Source organism: Mauremys reevesii, linkage group 11 (genome assembly GCF_016161935.1).
Source record: "Mauremys reevesii isolate NIE-2019 linkage group 11, ASM1616193v1, whole genome shotgun sequence".
Classification (NCBI taxonomy): domain Eukaryota; kingdom Metazoa; phylum Chordata; order Testudines; family Geoemydidae; genus Mauremys; species Mauremys reevesii.
In genome coordinates, this window is record NC_052633.1 from 3,013,947 (window position 1) to 3,032,500 (window position 18,554).

At 42.6% G+C, this 18,554-nt stretch overlaps 1 protein-coding gene across 13 annotated transcripts in view; it reads left to right on the plus strand.

Moving 5' to 3' along the window:
- Window positions 1–18,554, plus strand: part of AGAP1 (ArfGAP with GTPase domain, ankyrin repeat and PH domain 1) — a 634,072-nt gene that overhangs the window by 330,231 nt on the left and 285,287 nt on the right. For all 13 annotated transcript variants that reach the window (XM_039494096.1, XM_039494097.1, XM_039494092.1 and 10 more), the window contains 2 exons: window positions 12,328–12,455; window positions 17,986–18,141. In XM_039494096.1, the coding sequence (XP_039350030.1) occupies window positions 12,328–12,455; window positions 17,986–18,141 (284 nt within the window). The remainder of the gene's footprint in view (window positions 1–12,327; window positions 12,456–17,985; window positions 18,142–18,554) is intronic.

Genomic DNA, 18,554 nt, shown 5'->3' on the forward strand with positions numbered 1-18,554 from the left:
TAACTTTTGTACTAACAGACAAAAAGAGGTGGCAGCTATGTATAACAATGGCTATTACGATTAAAAACAGAAGACCCACCTGAAATATTTGAAGTATGGAAATGAACAAATTAAGGGAAGGGAGATAAGTGCTCATGTACAGTTCATATGGGCCTTTTTTAAATAAGTGTGTGCGTAAAATACTACACTGCATGTTAAAAAAATAAAACTTTGTCTGCCCTTGTTTTCTTGCCTCACCTTACCCTGTAGACCAGTATGTTTGTTGTATTCACCCACGCTGCCTCTTATACAGTTCAGCATCTCAATACTCATTACCTTGTGTGGGCCATAAAAAAACCCTCAAACTGTGAACCAGCAAATAGATGTGGCCTATAGACAATCCTCCATTTCCCACACTCTTTATCAGCAAGACAAACCAAAACAAACATAGTCCAACCCTTCTCTGTTCAGAATACTGCTCACTGTGGTCAAGAGACCCCAACAAATCCCATCCTATTCCTCAGATATGGTTGAATAACACATTTACCCAACCCATAATTCCACAATGAGGCAAGAAAAACGGATCTACTTTTTCTAATCTGCACGTATGCACCAGAAATCCCACTATAGCAGACAGTATATTTTACGTTCCCAAGGTGCTGCAAACCTTGAGGGTAGCCTATCCATCAAACCATAGAGGAGAGAAAGAAGTCAACATGTCTTTTAGAATGTGTTGCATTTTCATTTGCAGTTTATGATTTCAAAAGTGTCTAAAACTGGTGTTATGTGTGTAACCCTGTTTGATCAATGGCAGGTGCCTGTGTGTGGGCAATGTGCTTTTTTTTTACATGTGTATGTTGTGTTGTTTGAATGCTTGAAGTATGACTGTGCTTGAATATTTGTTTACCTTTCCTTTAACTGTTCATTTCCTTACTTTAATAAAGCTAGAACATTCCTCACTACACATACCTAGTAATAATCTTAATTTACACTTAATAAAGCTTGTTTGCATTTTTAAAAATTGCAGGGCCAGCGTAGAACATGCGTTCTCCAAAGGTTCTCACTACTCTCCAGGGTCTCTGGTTCTTTGCCCTTCAGCATTTTGTAGCACATTGTTTCCCAGGCTCCCAGCTTTCTGCCCTGTGGAGCTTAGGAGCGATCCATAGCATTCCCTTTTGTCGCTTGTATGGATTCAGAAGGCACCCCTTAGGCCATGTAGGCTTCCTAAAGTGTACATGGCTGAAAAATTCAAAGCTAGTTTTTGTAAATAGTAGAGTTAGGGCCCTACCAAATTCATGGCCATGAAAAACACGTCACGATCTGTGAAATCTGGTCTTTTGTGCGCTTTTACCCTATACTGTACAGATTTCACAGGGGAGACCAGTGTTTCTCAAATTAATCATAGAATCATAGAATCTCAGGGTTGGAAGGGACCTCAGGAGGTCATCTAGTCCAACCCCCTGCTCAAAGCAGGACCAAACCCAACTAAATCATCCCAGCCAGGGCTTTGTCAAGCCTGACCTTAAAAACCTCTAAGGAAGGAGATTCCACTACCTCCCTCGGTAACCCATTCCAGTTCTTCACCACCCTACTAGTGAAAAAGTTTTTCCTAATGTCCAACCTAAACCTCCCCCTCTGCAACTTGAGACCATTACTCCTTGTTCTGTCATCTTCTACCACTGAGAACAGTCTAGATCCATCCTCTTTGGAACCCCCTTTCAGGTAGTCCTGACCAAAAAGGGAGTTGCAGGGGGTGGTCACAAGGTTATTTTAGGGGGGTCACAGTATTGCCACCCTTACTTCTGTGCTGCCTTCAGATCTGGGTGGCTGGAGAACGGCGGCTGTTAGCCGGGCACCCAGCACCTTGCCAGCAGCAGCACAGAAGTAAAGGTGGCAATACCATACCATGCCAGCCTTCCTTCTGCGCTGCTGCCTTCAGAGCTGGATGGCTAAAGAGTGGCAGCTACTGACTGAGGGCCCAGCTCTGCAGGCAGCAGCACAGAAGGAAGGGTGGCAATACCATACCATGCCAGCCTTACTTCTCCGCTGCTGCTGGCGATGGCTCTGCCTTCAGAGCTGGGCTCCCGGCTAGCAGCCGCCGCTCTCCAGCTGCCCAGCTCTGAAGGCAGCACTGCTGCCAGCACCAGGGCAGGAGTTAAGGGTAGCAGTACCACAAACCCCCTACAATAACCTTGCAACCCCCCCCCAACTCCTTTTTGGGTCAGGCCCCCTACACTTACACACCGTGAAATTTCAGATTTAAATAGCTGAAATCATGAAATGTACATCCTATGACTGTGAAATTGACCAAAATGGACCCTGAATTTGGTAGGGCCCGAAGTATAGTTGATTAGCCATTGCTGTAGATATTAGTCTACAGTTAACTGTATATAAATTTGAAATGTTACCATCATCCTATTTTTAGCTAGTGACCCAAAAGAATTTGACTAAAGTTTCAACATTTTATTTTAAAGCATCCGTAGCTTGCAAATGTTTTGCCCAAAACCCTAACTTTCAAAAATATTCAAGTGTTTCCTGAATGTAATCCCACAAATACTGTACTTTTCTTATCCAAAGTTATATGGTGAGTGTGGATAACTGAACCCTTCTTGCAGTCTTAACTATAAAGCTGTTACTGGATGGCTCCATTTTCAGTGTTATTTTAATGATCTCTAACTCAGTTTGTATAGTTTTGTTTGTGTTGCTGAAAATTTCTCCTTAATCTTCCAAATGAATTTGGCATTCTTCATGCTGTATTAGTGCTGCAAACTGAAGAAATAGGGGACTAAAATTAGGAATTATAGTGTAATATTTTTGCCGTTTTAGTTATTGGACTATCCTCATTCCATAATTAATTTCGATATCTTTTATCAGTTGTCTTGCCTGAAAGGTGACATAATTTGAAGCAGAGGTAATATGGGGACTCGATCAGCAGCAATATATCTGTGTCTGTCCTTCTCAGTCTTTTGACCCTTGTGTCTGTTCAGAGTTGGCAGTTTTGATGCAGCTGAAAGTACTTCTAAAGGTGCCCAGCTTTAAGCCACAACAACCTTAATTTAAAGTAGGGCTGTCAATTAATCACAGTTAACTTGCGATTAACACACACAAAAAAATAATCACAGTTTTAATCACACTGTTAAACAATAGAACACCAATTGAAATTTATTAAATGTTTTTGGATGCTTTTCTACGTTTTAAAATATATCACTTTCTATTACAACACAGAATACGAAGTGTACAGTGCTCACTTTATATTCTTTTTGATTATAAACATTTGCACTGTAAAAATGATGGACAGAAGGAAGAGTATTTTTCAGTTCACCTCATACAAGTACTGTAGTGTGATCTCTTTATCATGAAAGTGCAATTTAGGAATATAGATTTTTTTTTGTTATGTAACTGCACTCAAAACCAAAACAATGTAACACTTTAGAGCCTACTAGTCCACTGAATCCTATTTTCTTGTTCAGCCAATCGCTAAGAGAAACAAGGTTGTTTACATTTATGGGAGATAATGCTGCCCACTTCTTAATTACAATGTCACCTGAAAGTGAGAACAGGTGTTTGCATGGCACTGTTGTAGCCGGCATCACAAGATATTTACGTGACACAAGTGCTAAAGATTCATATGCCTTTTCATGCTTAGGCCACTGTTCCAGGGGACATGTTTCCATGCTGTAGCTGCTCATTTAAAAAAAAAAAAAAAAAAAAAAGCATTAATCAAATTTGTGACTGAACTCCTTGGGGGAGAATTGTATGTCTCCTGCTCTGTTTTACCTGCATTCTGCCATATATTTCATGTTATAGCAGTCTTGGATGATGACCCAGCACATGTTCATTTTAAGAACACTTTCACTGCAGATTTCACAAAACGCAAAGAAGGTACCAACGTGAGATTTCTAAAGATAACTACGGTGCTTGACCCAAGATTTAGGAATCTGAAGGGCCTTCCAAAATGTGAGAGGGATGAGGTGTGGAGCTTGCTTTCAGAAGTCTTAAAAGAGCAACACTCCAATGCGGAAACTACAGAGCCCAAACCACCAAAAAAGAAAATCAACCTTGTGCTGGTGGTATCTGACTCAGATAATGAAAATGAACATGTGTCAGTCAGAACATGGATTCTTATCAAGCAGAGCCCTTCGTCAGCATGGATGCATGTACCCTTGAAGCATGAAGGGACATATGAATCTTTAGTGCATCTGGCACATAAATATCTTGCATTTCCGGCTAAAACAGTGCCATGAGAACGCCTGTTCTCACTGTCAGGTGACATTGTAAACAAGAACCAGACAATATTATCTCCTGCAAATGTAAACAAACTTGTTTGTCTGAGCGATTGGCTTAAGAAGTAGTAGGACTAAGTGGACTTGCAGGCTCTAAAATTTTACATTGTTTTATTTTTCAATGCAGTTTTTTGTACATAATTCTACATTTGTAATTTCAACTTTCATAATAAATTGATTGCATTACAGTACTTGTATGAGGTGAATTGAAAAATAGTATTTCTTTTGTTTTTACAGTGCAAATACTTGTAATAAGTGAGCACTATACACTTTGTATTCTGTGTTGTAATTGAAATCAATATATTTGAAAATGTAAAAAACATCCACAAATATTTAAATAAACGGTATTCTATTATTGTTTAACAGTGCGATTAATCGCGACTCATTTTTTTAATCGCTTGACAGCCCTACAGATAATTTATTGTATTTATCTAGACTCCATTTGAAAAGGCAATGTACAACACAAGAGCCATGCACATAGCTCATTGTAGAGACAAGGTGGGTGAGTTAATATCTCTTATTGGACCAGTTTCTGTTGGTGAGAGAAAAAACAGAAGTTGGTCCAATAAAAGATATTACCTCTCTAACCTTGTCTTTCTAATGTCCTGGGCCCAACACAGCTACAAATACACTACACAGTTTATTGTAAAGAAATGTATTACTGCAAGGTTAATTGGTGAATGTATTGTGCTAGTGGAATGCTCCTGTTAAAATGAAAGTGAATGGGAACTTCTTTAAGTGCTGGTCCCTGTGTGTATTCCACTGTGGTGCACATTTGTTCCGTGTGCCTAACAGGAAGATATTTGCTAGAAGTGTCTGTTGGTCTGCACCTGCATCCTTCTCTTTGTGCTCCAAAAAGAGGGCAGTTGGGGGGGCAGGGATAACTGCCTCTCCAGGTCCTTTCTACTGCTGCGTAGTGTGAGATAAAACTCTTAAACTTTGTGGACGCTGATCTTAAACTTTTTTCCTTTAAATATTGTTAATCCTTCCTTCATTGAACAGAGATGACTACTTCACCTCTCTTGATATGAAGGATGCCTACTTCCACAGAGACATCCATTCCTCACACAGAAGGTTCTTCAAGTGCTTGCTCATGTCGATTCCATGTTAGGTGTGCAAGCGCCACATGCACTGCTGCTGGAGAATTTTCCCCTAGTGGCATCCATTGGGCTGGCTCTGGAGCCCTCTGGCCCCATTGGTTCTGCACCCTCTCAGTTCCCTCTCACCGTCCATGACAGTTGCTGGAACAGTGCTCTTGCTTCAGCAAACCTCCAGTGCTTTCTCCTGATTTCCATTGTAAATAGTTGTTGTTACAGTTTAGTGTAGTATAGTTTCTTACTGTTAGTTAGTCCCCTTACTAGACGTTGTTCCCAGGAACAGCGACCCTCACTCTAGCTGCCTGAAGTGTCTGGGGGAAGCCCACATTTGTGATAAATGCAGGATTTGCCCGCGGACCTAAAAGGACAGGGACATTAGACTCAAAGTTGTCCTGATGGAAGCTGTGCTGAGGCTTCTGAGCCAAGTCCGTCAGACCCAGCACCGAGCACATCCTCCTCAGTGCTCGGTACTCCTCTGGCACTGTGTCCTCCTCGGCACCGTTCAATATCCCTGGCACCAAGGAAAGAGACAAAAGAAGTGCACCGAGAGAGGGCTCTCCCAAGTGCTCACGGAAATACGAAAGACTCAGGAAGCGAGTTGCGACCCTCTCCTGGCCGCTTGCAGTCCCTGCAGATGTGTGAAACCTCACCAGCAGCCAGCCCAGCTTGGGACTGACCTCATACACCCGGCAGAGATGTACCACATCTTAGGGTGCCACCCACGTATGAGGCCTATTAGGTAGCCAAGGACCTCATGGCTTTGCTGGTTCTGCCCACGACTCATGACTGGCAGTCAGTTACCAAGCTGACTAAGACAGTTGTCTCACGGCACAAGCCTGCATTAGGGTCTCCGTAGTGGTCACCTACCCAGCACCATCCACTGTCCCCAAGCATGTCCTGAGTCTCGAGATGGCATTCTCCGGCTGGCTGGCGTGAGTTGCCATCCCCCAGGTGTTGGTCACCCGAGCCCCAACATCAAGCTTCTGACTCCAAACGTCAGTCACCAGAACCTAAATGCCTTTCTCCCGCCTCCCAACACTTGTCCCCAGAGTGGCACCGATCTCCCAACCAGAGACGATGCTCACAGGAGTCCCAACGCTAATCCCTGGACTCCCCGCCCTGGGTACCCAGGTCCGGGCACTGATCACTGGTCTCCCATAGCCAGTCCCCAGTGCCAGAGCATCTTATCATAGCTGGCAGGAGTGTTCCATGGGTGCACCTCTGTGGCCTTCCTCATCAGACTCCGAGACCTTGCCCCCGCAAAAGAGGTACCGTCCCCTGGCATACCAGACTGATGTGGGTACTGTCTTACCCATGGGCATGTGGTCCCCTGGTCAATGGCCAGTCCAATGGCAATGCTGGAAACCGTGGGGGTTTCTGGTGGTACCAAGACCTTTCTCCCACCCACCTTCAGTAGCGATATCAGACACATAGCACAATCCCGCCGCAGCTGGTACCAGAGCAGACCTCAACTCGGAGCACAGGTCTGAGACCCCCAGGTCCTCCCCCAGCAAAGACAGTTTCTGGAGAGGTAGAAGCCCCCTTTGCTCCCCCACAAGTGGTATCTTCCTCGTCTTCCCCTGACAAGGTACTCGTGGGGCCCTTTAACCTTCTACCGCTGGATGATTTTAGAGCTCATCGAGTTTATGGTGGGTCACAAACACTACCACTTTACGGTGCTCCCCTTTGGACTCTTGGCCATCCCAAGAGTCTTCACAAAGTGTATGGCAGTGGTGGATGACTTCCTCAGGTGCAGAAGAATGCAAATTTATCCGTACCTCGACAACTGGCTGATTAAAGGCCGTTCGAGCGATCAAGTTCAGAACAGCATTGCAGTGGTGTAATGACCATCTACAGAGCTCTGGGCCTTCTCATAAACGAGCAGAAATCAATGCTGATCCTGGTACAGAGGATAGAATTTATAGGAGCAGTGCTCGACATCTCCCAAGCCCCGGCGTTCCTCCCAGAGGCCAGATCCAAAGCCATCACGGACTTGATCTCTCAGCTGTTAGCTTGTCCAGTGATGATGGCCCAGGGATGTCTGCGGCTTCTGGGCCACTTGGCAGTGTGCACTTAGACCATTTGACACACACGGTCACACCTCTGACAACTCCAAATGTGGCTTGCGTAGGTCTTCTCACCAAGCAAACACCGTTTGGACTCAATCCTTACCATCCCAAGGTCAGTCCTGGCTTCCGTGACGTGATGGCTGGACCCAGTGATTGTCCTCTCAGAAGTGCCCTTTGAGACTCCGCGATTATTATCCTGGTATCTGAAGCATTGGACCTAGGCTGGGGAGCCCAGGTAGGCAACCTCAGGACTCAGGGTCTCTGCATGAGAGACAAATTGCCCCTACACATAAATGTGAAGGAGCTTAGGGCAATCCACTTCGTATGCAAGGTGTTCTTCCCCCAGCTTGCAGGCAGGATGGTGCAAATGTTGACAGACAATACTGTGGTGGTGTTCTATGTCAACAAGCAAGGAGGGGCCCACTCCAAGGTCCTTTATCAGGAAGCCAGCCCTCTGGCTATGGAACTTCTGCGTGAAACATTCCATCGACAGAGGCCACACACCTGCTGGGGGAATGGAACATGCTAGCAGATTGCCTCAGCAGGTTCTTTTCTCACCACAAGGGGGTCTCTCCACCCAGAGGTAATCAGTGCCATCTTCCGTAGGTGGGGGACTCCCTAGGTGGATCTGTTGGCCACTGCAGAGAACAAGAAATGTGGCCTCTTTCATGCAAGACTTGACCAGTGCAAGGGCGCTCTATCAGATGCCTTCCTCCATCCATGGTTGGACGGCCTGCTGTACGCTTTTCTGCCAATTCACAGGGTTCTCCTGAAAATAAGTGTACAATGCAAAGGTCATTCTGATTGTTCCCACATGGCCTCACTATCATTAGTTCAGTATGCTCCCAGACCTAGCAGTCACAGCTCCGTGGAGTCTTCCCCTCAGACCAGACTTGATCTCGCAGGATCAAGGGAGGCTCATCAATCTGAACCCCACAGGCCTACATCTGACAGCATGGCTGTTGTATGGTTGAATCCAGAGGAGAGGGCATGCTCTGAGCATGTGCAGTAGGTCTTGCTAGTTAGTAGAAAACCCTCTACCAGGGAAACCTACCTGGCCAAATGGAAACACTTCTCATGTTGGGCAGTCAAGTGAAGCCTTTCTCTGATGCGGGCGTTGTTGCAGTCCGTCCTAGTGTTCCTCCTCCATCTAAAGCTCCAAGGCCTATCGCTGTCCTTGAGAAAGGTCCACTTGGTGGCAATTTCAGCATTCCATCCCCCAAAGCATGGCAGGTCAGTCTTCGCGCAGGAAATGACAGGCAGATTTATCAAAGGGCTGGAAAGGCTCTATCCGCAGGTTTGTGACTCATCCCAACTTTGGACTTGAACCTCGTTCTGTTTAGTCTCTCTAAGTCACCCTTCAAGCCTTTGACATCATGGCTATTCTGCTACTCTTCTGGAAGATTGCTTTCCTGGTGGCGATCCCTTCAGCAAGAAGGGTTTCTGAGCTTCAGGCTTTAACCTCTGAACCTCCTTATACCACTTTCTTCAAGGACGAGGTCTAGCTGTGTCCCCACTCAGCTTTTTTGCCTGGGGGCCTAGCTCGGGACAGTTTATTCCCTAAGCAGAAATAGTATGAGCAAGCTAGTCTAGCTCCCTCAAGGGTGAGAGCTTTTCTAGCCTGATGGGAGAACAAGGATTAGGTCCTAGTTATTCTTTCTTTCCCCCCTCCCCCATCAGAGAAGACATTGATCACAGATGCTTGGCTGTTCCTACCTATTCAAGTGCTGTCACACAACTTGTCAAGTGTTCTACATCAGCTACCTGGGAGCAATAAAGCTTTGGAACTGGTATATTCCCCAACAAATCACCCCACTTGTTGGTAGTATACCTGCCAGGGATGCACAACACACTGGCAGACCACCTCAACAGATATTTCTCTCAGGATTGTGAATGGGAGATTCACAGTTCCATGTAAACAGGGTATTTCACTAGTTGGCATCCCCTGGAAACAGTAAATGTGCAATTTATTGCTCTGCAGGAGCACAGGGTCAAGATTGTGGAGAAGATGCACTCCTAGTTCCCTGGTGAGGGTAACTGATGTATGTTTTCCCAGGCATTCCTCCCTCACCTCAGGTTCTGAGGAAGTTCAGGCAGCATGGGGTACTGGTTGTATTGCTTTTCTCCCAGGTGGCCTGGGCAGCCTTCTGATTCCCCAACCATCCTCAGATGTCAGCATGACCATGCATTAGTTCCCAGATCTTCCTGGACCTACTGACCCAGGATGGACAGAATCAATCATCGCAGTCCAGCTTCCCTCCACTTGAGAGCCTGGTTTTTTTTGGATGGACATGAAACCTAGAAAACATGTGCTTGGAAGCACTTTAAAGACAATAGTAGAAAAGAATCTACTAGGAAATGTTACACAGCCAAGTGAAAACTTTTTTCAATCTGTTCACAATCGTCAGTTCCTGAGGACTGTGACATCCCTATTATTTTGGAGTATCTTTTATTCTTAAAGACCTTGGGTCTCTCAATTAGCTCATCTCGGGTTCATTTGGCAGCTATAAGCACCTGTCATCCTCTGACTACTCCTGTTTTTACCTTCCTGTGACAGTACCTTTTTTGAAAGGCCTGGTTAGAACTTTTACACCTGTGAATAGGCCCATTCTGACATGGGATTTCAGTTTGGTCCTCTCAGCACTCACAAGACCTCCATTGGAACTGTTGTCTTCATGCTCCTTATCCCAGTTATCTATTAAAGTCACCATTCTAGTGGCCATCACCTCAGCTAGAAGAGTTGATTAACAGGGAGCTCACCATATATGCAGTCTTTCACAGGGATAAAATGGCACTGAGGCTACATCCTGAGTTTTCTCCTGATGAGATCTTGGATTTCTATGTGAATCAGTCAGTCAACCTACCTAACCTCATGCCGTTAGTGAAGACAGAAGGGTTCACTCCTTGGGCATACATTTAGCCATGCCGTTCTACCTACAAAGAACAAAACTATTTAAAAAAATCATCTAGACTATTTGTATCATTCTCAGAATGGATGAGATGGGAAGCAATCCCTTCCCAAAGGCTTTTCAAGTGGATGTTGGGGTGCATTGTACTATTATGAGTTGACAATTTAGCTCCTCTGCTAAAGGCCAGGCCGCCTCAGGAGCTTTTCTGCAGGTTGTTCCTATTGTCAGTTGCATTCGCTTGAAGAAGAAAGAGAAGTTACTTACTTGTACATTAACTGGAGTTCTTCAAAATATGTGGTCACTATATATATTCCACTACCTCTTCCCCTCTGCTTTGGATCTTAGATGCAATTCATTGTAGAGAAGGAACTGGAGTGGCACACGAGGAGAAGAAGGGCGCAGGCATAGAGTAATGGACATTGCTAGCAAAAAGTCTTCTGGTCTCAGGTACATGGAACGCATGTGCACCCACTTTTGATACAGACCACACATCTTGAAGAACTCAGTTTTGGTACATGGTAAGTAACTGTTCCTTATGTGTCTGACCTCATTGGGGTGTTTTAGAAGTTCTAAGTCTCTTTCTCACTCTCCCCTCTGCCCCTCCTCCCATTTTGACACAGTAGCTAGTGATCATTCCCACTGACTAACCTTTTGTGATAGTTTAAAATGAATATTTATTAAATATAGTAATGCAGGGGTTCCAAAATGTTGGTTCCTGGCCACTGGTGATGGTTTTCAGGAAGCTGACTGGCCAACATGGCCTGATTCGTCATCCACAAGTTTCATTCATGTTCATAGGAGCTCTAGATTTTTTGCACCTATGAAAATCAGGGCAATGGTGGTTTCTCCTTTTCCTTCCTTAATTCCAGCTGAGAAACAGACTAAATAGGGGAATGAAATAAAGTATCATTCTACAACAGTTTTAGTCTGAGATTAGTCCAGAACTGTGTTTTCACTTTACTTGGATTCAGTCCCCATTCTTGGCTTCCCCTCCCCATAGAGGAGGAAATATTAACCTCTTCACAACATATAGTTCATTATGGAGCATTGTTTCTGTAGCTATGTTCTGTAATAATTTACCCTTTAATCCCCACTTTCAAATGAAATATTTTAGTTACTATAGGAAATAAACAGGAAAAGGTGAAATTATAAAAAAAAAAAAAATGACAAAGTTAGTGGTATATGGTAGCCCTGTTTTAAAACTGGTTTAATAAACAGGAGTGATACTGTGTTCATTATATAAATATTAATGTTTATGCAGTGAGCATCTCATGTTTTCAAGTATTAACAGTGAATTTTCAAGAATTCTATGCTGTTTAAGGTTGCACATATAGTAGAAATGTCCATAACCGTTATCAATTAGTAACCCTGCACCAGTGTGTTAGTAAAGCACAACAAAGGTGTTTTTACCAGGATTCTTTAAGGGTTTATTTCCACATGATGGGTTCCTGTGTAATTGTTCCTAATAACTCCATGTGTGGACGCTCTTATTATGGAACAAGAGTGCCTTGTTCGTGGAGTTATTCAGGAACAGCTATTGCACTTTAAATTTACAACTGGGTTTACTTGCAAGTTTAGACAAACTAAAACCATACTTAGCGCAGCTAGCATGCTCTAACATTTCCTTTGTTATAAGAACCGTTGAAGCGCTACCATTATCAGAAATGGGTAAGAATTTCTAGTTTTCCTTATGTTTTAGTTGGATGAAGCTGACTTTCAAATATCCATTGACTGAAATAAATGCAAAGAGACACAATGATGAGCACACCACAGAGGAACACAATAATAGTCTGCCAGCTTAGATTTTTGTGAAGTGATACCTTCAATTTTAGGACCTCATACCTTGAAGATTAGTAGTGTAGAATTGTTTCCCGCCTGTGTTCTTGTCTGTGTTCTGTGCATGTTTGAATTGTGATACCTTGCAGCCTACTCTTTTGCTTAATCATTTACATGCTTATCTCTTTTTTGTTTGTTTGTTTTTGTTTTTTAGTTGCCCAGAAGATTGTGGCAACAAGGAAGAAACAGCAGCTTTCAATAGGCCCCTGCAAATCTTTACCAAACTCTCCAAGTCACTCGTCTGTATGTTCTGCCCAGGTTTCTGCTGTACATATCAGCCAGGTACAGAATGAAATGTTTGCTTTGAAAAGAAAATGATGGAATGTTAGAGTGCATTTAAAGCTGTTACTTTTTTTGCTGCTTTGTCAGCAGTTAGATTTTTCTAAAAGCGTACTGTGATCTCTAGTATAAAACAGTGTGTTCATAATTGGCTCGACTTTGCTTTAAGTAACTGCTGTGACAAAACATTTTTATTGGGAATTAGCTTTAAAACAATCCTTGGTCATGCTGGTTATGTTCTGCAGCCTGCTGGTATGAGTGGAGGGATTGTTACAGTCACAAGATTTGCTGTTCTGCTTTTTTAATTAGCTTACAGTGCTTTGGTCATTGTCCTGGTTTAATCATCCACTGAACAGTAGTTGGTACAGCTCAATAGTTAACACACTTCAGTCTCAAATTTGGCACCACCATTCAATTTTATTACCCATCTCTCCTGTGCTCAATTGAAACCATACACCTTTAGTGACATTACTGTGAAAGTTTGCTGAATTATTTACATTACAGTAAATTGTTTGACAGCCAGCAAGTACTAGGTAAAAAATTAAACTGCTGCCTTCTATGCTGAAATGCATTACTAATTTGCAATCAATATTATAATGTATACAAACTTGATACCTGCATTACATTTAACGCTCGTAATAATCTCATACTTTGTATGCTAGTGAATCTTTCCCCAGTATCTAAATTTAATTTCCCGAAAAGTGTACATTATAATCTTACTTGTACTTACTGTGTTTGATATTTTGAAAGATCTTAAAATAGATTGTGAACGTAGTGCAACATTGTCTTGCAATATTTATTTTTGTAATATCTTTTATGGTGCCATTTTGAATGAAAATTCCCTTCTGTTGAAATATTTGGAACATTAGGAGTAGGCAGGTTTAATTGTTCCCTTGCTTTTGTCAGCTTAACACAACACTGTTCAATGTTAATACAAATATGAAAGGCAAGAGAAAAAGAAACTAAAAATTAAGAGCTATTTAAGACCAGTATCATAATATGCATAATGTTTCTGCTGTATGTACTGCTTCTTTGTAACTTTGGGGTTTTTTCCTTTTTTCTAATCATTTTGAAAGGTGGAGAATAAATGCTTCTCAAAGTGTATTTCCATTGGATTCCCACTCACGTCCATCCACCTAATGTGAGATTATGCGAGAGCTGCCGTTGGACTCATATTTTGAACCTTTTGAGGCCCCACAGTTGTGCCTCTGTCTCATTTTCTCTCTTCTCTTCCCTTCCCCCCAACCAGTCAGGTATCCATGTTGCCTGGTCACTTCCTCTTTTGCTGCTATTAGCAGTGTCAGATGCTGTCCTGGCTCAGGGGTGGCATTCAGTTCATAAAATGTTTTCGGCCACTGTAGCAGTTGATAGAGCCTTTCGTTAATCCCCATTAATAAAACGCTATGACTAAATATTTTTCATTTTTGTTGGACACATCAGCTGTCTTTTTGCCAGGATATTTTCAGACTGTCTGGGTTTTTGTGGCGCTTCATTGTATGCCTGTGACAGGGCATATGTATGCTTCTCTCCTTTCCCCCAGTTACCCGCAGCTGGTGGAAGAAATGGTAAAGCAACTCCCTGATAAGAGGGAGAAGCTCTGCCACACCTCAGAGGCTGTCTGGGAGATGCATAGAGAGAGGAGCAGGCACCTGGACCACCTTGAGGGAAGATTGAACTTGAGTTAATTTGTTTATCTAGAAAATGTCTAGGACTGGGCTCGGTATGTGTCTGGCTTAAATTCCATTGTCAGATACATTTGCAGTGCCTTTAAATTGTCTTTTGGGCTGGTTACTGAGAGTCCAGTAGCATCCTCGTTGCAGCCTGGTTCTTGCAGAGGCAGTGGAGAAAAACCCATTTTCCTTGAGGATACTCTGTATGTGTGGTAGTCACAGGCTGTGGCTGAAACTGGCTGGACTTTTGTGGTGTGGTGTTTTCAAGCTGTAAACTGTGACCAATAGGATGTCCGTGTTGGCAAAGGCAACATTTTGCTTATAAACTACAAAACCTTTAGGCAAAGGACATAAATTGATCTGTGGAAGTGGGCTCACCTTCCAAAGAATATACTCAAACTCTATTGTCTCAATAATAGAAGATGCAGGAAACTGAATTTGTCCTGGCAAAGAATATCATCAAATCCATGCTATCAAAAGAAGTTTATTATATTATTCCAAATACTTCCAGGTGCCTTAAAACCCAGGAAGAGTTTGTTCTATGTTAGATCTAGAGAATACAGTCACTGTCTGCTAGGGAATAATTAACAATTGTTTTGCTGGAGTCGTCATATTTCTTCTAGACACTATAGAGGGGACAACTAGCTACATGCACACTTCTCAGACAGGAGAGTCTGTTTTGTAATATTGTAACATTGCTGCCAATACTGTTCTGGCCTGGCATCTGCATTGCTTGTTATGAAGTACTTAGTGATAGCAACTTACCTGCGCAAGATGTCAAATGAATATGTTGTACTACCTGAATAATCTGTCAACCTGGAAGGGATACGAGGATCGACCCAGCCACTGTTGGGATGCTGGTGTCACTGCGGTTCAAAGTAAATTGTCTGACCTCCCAGCTAGTCACCAGAAGACGCGTGGGAGTATACAGGAGCTGTGATTGGAGTCTGGGAGCCTTGACTTAACTTGTCCTTTCTTTGTCACCAGCAGGCATTGGCAAGAATCATGTTACAAATTTTGGGTGGCTTTATGGTCATAGATGTATTGGCAGTGTCCATGGCATGTCTGTATGTGAGGCAGCCTTACTGTATCATGGTTATTGGTAATCTCAAGCTGCATGGTCAAATTACATCAAGGAGTTGGGTTGATATATGAGCCTTTCTGATCTGGTTGCAGTACAGGGGCAATAGTCAATTAGGTTTTGAATTCCAGATTCTTCAAACTCAAACTGTAGGAACAGCAGCTGAATCGTTATTCAGTTGAGGAGCTCATTCAGAGGGTCCATCGTACTTGGAGCACTCAGTTTCTCCAAATGTAAAGTCTTCTCATAAATATCCTGGAGATCAGGGTATTTTTAGATTCACCAAGGACCTTCAGAGGCTTAGTACAATACTCTGAAAAGTTGGTGGCCTGATCATACCAGACAATCAGGTTACTATGGTTCCCGTGAATAAAGGAGAATATCACACTATATATTCTGAAGCCTTTCCAGTGTGGGTGTGAGCTCTGTCCCACAAGGCATTCCTGGTGGCCCCTTTCCTGCCAAGGAAGGAAAGTGTAACTGCAGATGAAGCAGCCAGGAATGAGCCTGAGTGTATAGATTTAATAGTGTATTAAATCTTTTATCACATGTAATTGACCTGAACAAACAGCTACTAGTATCTACTCAAGGCATCAGGAAAAGACCACCTCTTGCATGCACTGGAGAGGCCATCTTCATATGGATGTAAAACTGCCTATGCCTTCCCATCAATATCTCCAGCAACAGCAGTTCCTAACCAGTCTTGGGAGAGACAAAAGTTGATCTTATTAACCCCATGTTTGCCAAGGCAGATATAGTTCTCAATCTTGTTAGAGATGGCAATAAGGAAACTCCTCATCTTTGGGAGCTGGCTGAAATTGGTGACTCAGAACAGGGCACTCTGCTCAATAGCAGAGCTGACAATTTCTCTGCCTATCCACATGGCTCTGGGGGAGGATAATGATCCAGATAAATAGCCCTTTGGGCAGGTGTTTCAGAGCCATCTGGCTTCTTGAAAGGATCCTAAAGAAGAAGATTAAAAGTTGAAAAGGTTAGCATTCCAGTGTGTGACGGCCCCTATGGAAACTATTGGACAATCTCTTAATTTGTCTGAGTAGCTTAAAGACAAATTTCTTCATTGTTCATTTGATAACTATTTTTGGCTGCAATGAACATGTCAAAGTTAGACCAGCTTTTCTGTTGGGTTTGTACAGGACGTGAGACACTTAAATGACCCTACTGCAGTGGGTGGTTAATGAAGTCCTAATCAGACTGATTTGGAGCCACTTGATACCTGTTGGCTCAGGTTTATTATGTGGAAGGTTATCTTCCAGATGTGTGACTTCTTTTTATGGTATGAGACTTCGGTGACACATCTTATATTCTGCAAAGAATATCCATTCATACAGATAGGTCCTAAATCCCTTGCATAGCTGGTGATTGCAGTTCACTTCAATGAACCTGTTGTCCTTGCAGATATTTATCTTATGCCTGCATGCTCATCCCAGCAAGTTACTGTTCCACAATCTTGATGTGAAAAGGTCCCTAGGTTTTATCTGGAGCAAACAGAAGGCCTTAAAATGCCACCTAGCTTTTTGTTTCATTTGACAATGCATTAGGTTCTAATGTTACCAAGCATCTCATTTCAAAGTATATCTGATTGCATTTTCCATTGTTACTGTCTGGGATGTCTGCAGCTTGAAAATCATGTCAAGGCTCATTCCATTCTGGGCAAGTCAGCTTTACCTAGTAGACTCTGAACTAAGTAGCCACACAGGCTTACATGCACTTACCACGTGTTTTCTTAGACTCTAGCAAGAATCCAGGGTTAAATTATCAGTGTTGGAGCCCACTCCCCAAGCTCCAGCTCCGACTGGAGTTCTGTTCACTATGTCCTTCTTCTATTGAAATGAATCCATCTTTTGTACTTTCAAGATGATACTGTAATTCTACCATTGCTGCTTATGTTGTAATTTAGTCCTCAAATTTAAAGAGAAATTACACTACTTTCATACTTCAAGGCATTCCATTGGTTTTTTGTTTTTTTTGCTGATTACAGATTATTTTAGCTTTTGTTCTGTTTTATTTTAAAGTCCGCCTTTGTGACTTTGTCTGCAAGAGTGAAAATCCAATAGGGTTAGTTATCTTTGAAGAAAATAAATTACCCATAGCTCTTGTTGTCTGAAGAGGCATATCCCGTGGATTAGCACTCACTCAGCTCCATTTAGAAACGTCTCTGCTTAGTTGGGTGGTTTCTGTAACATTTTGCTATATATAAATTTATCATTTCAGTTTTTTTGGAGGGATTGGTGTTCATTTTTGAAAGAATTGACTTTAATATGCAAGACGCAGTGTAGGAAATGAGTGGGGTGAGCATAAAATGCATCTCTGATGGTCTCTAAACTTAACTTGAAATCTGTACCTGCTCTCTGGCTGAAAGGAAGACCTACGAATGTTTCTGCATATGACCAGGGGTGAATGTGGCTCCAAGTGTCTACCAAACTTGAAGTAGGAAAATTAAGCTTTTATTTTTAATATGTCTTGAAAAATGTATTGCTTTACAGTATACTGAAACAAGTTTTTAAACCAATTTGTCACATTGTGGAAGATGAAAATGTATCTACCTTAGCAGCAGAAACATCTGATTTTTCTCTAATGTAAATAGAAATGGCATTTTTTTTAAAAAGTTTAACAGTGCTATCAAGTGCTCCTAGGATAGGTATCACTAATTTTGTAAGCCAAGACACCATTCTTCCATTTGAGGATTAAGTAGATAATGCTGTGAATTGCAGGTTGCTTGAAAGCAGCATAACACTGTTAAAACTAACTTTAATCATTGCAGACCAGTAATGGAGGAGGGAGCTTAAGTGATTATTCCTCCTCTGTTCCATCAACTCCAAGCACCAGTCAGAAGGAGCTACGGATTGATGTTCCTCCCACTGCCAACACTCCAACACCCGTTCGTAAACAGTCCAAGCGCCGCTCCAACCTCTTCACGGTGAGTGAGCCAGAAAAGCAAATGTTGCTGTTTAAGTTTGACTACTGACTACAAGCTAGTCTAGTCTAAATAGAAGTGCCAGGAAGGTTCCACTCGTTTCAAGGCAAAAGGCTGAAGATTTTTGAGGTTTTCCTTTATGTTGGAAAACTCATCTAGACACAGTGAAGTTTCCTAACATGGTCCAGGTATTTCACTGTTATCAAACTGATCATTTACTAGTGGAACAATTTCTGTTCAGGATATTCTGAAGCTTCTGCACTATGTTATAAAGCCCCAGCAGGTTAAACATTCCATATCATAGATACACGACTTTCCTTCCCAGGCCTCTCTGTTCAAGCCTAAATTCTCCAGTTTTGTCACCTTCTGAGTTAGCAATGAGAAATCTGGACCTCTGGTCCAAAACAACTGATCGT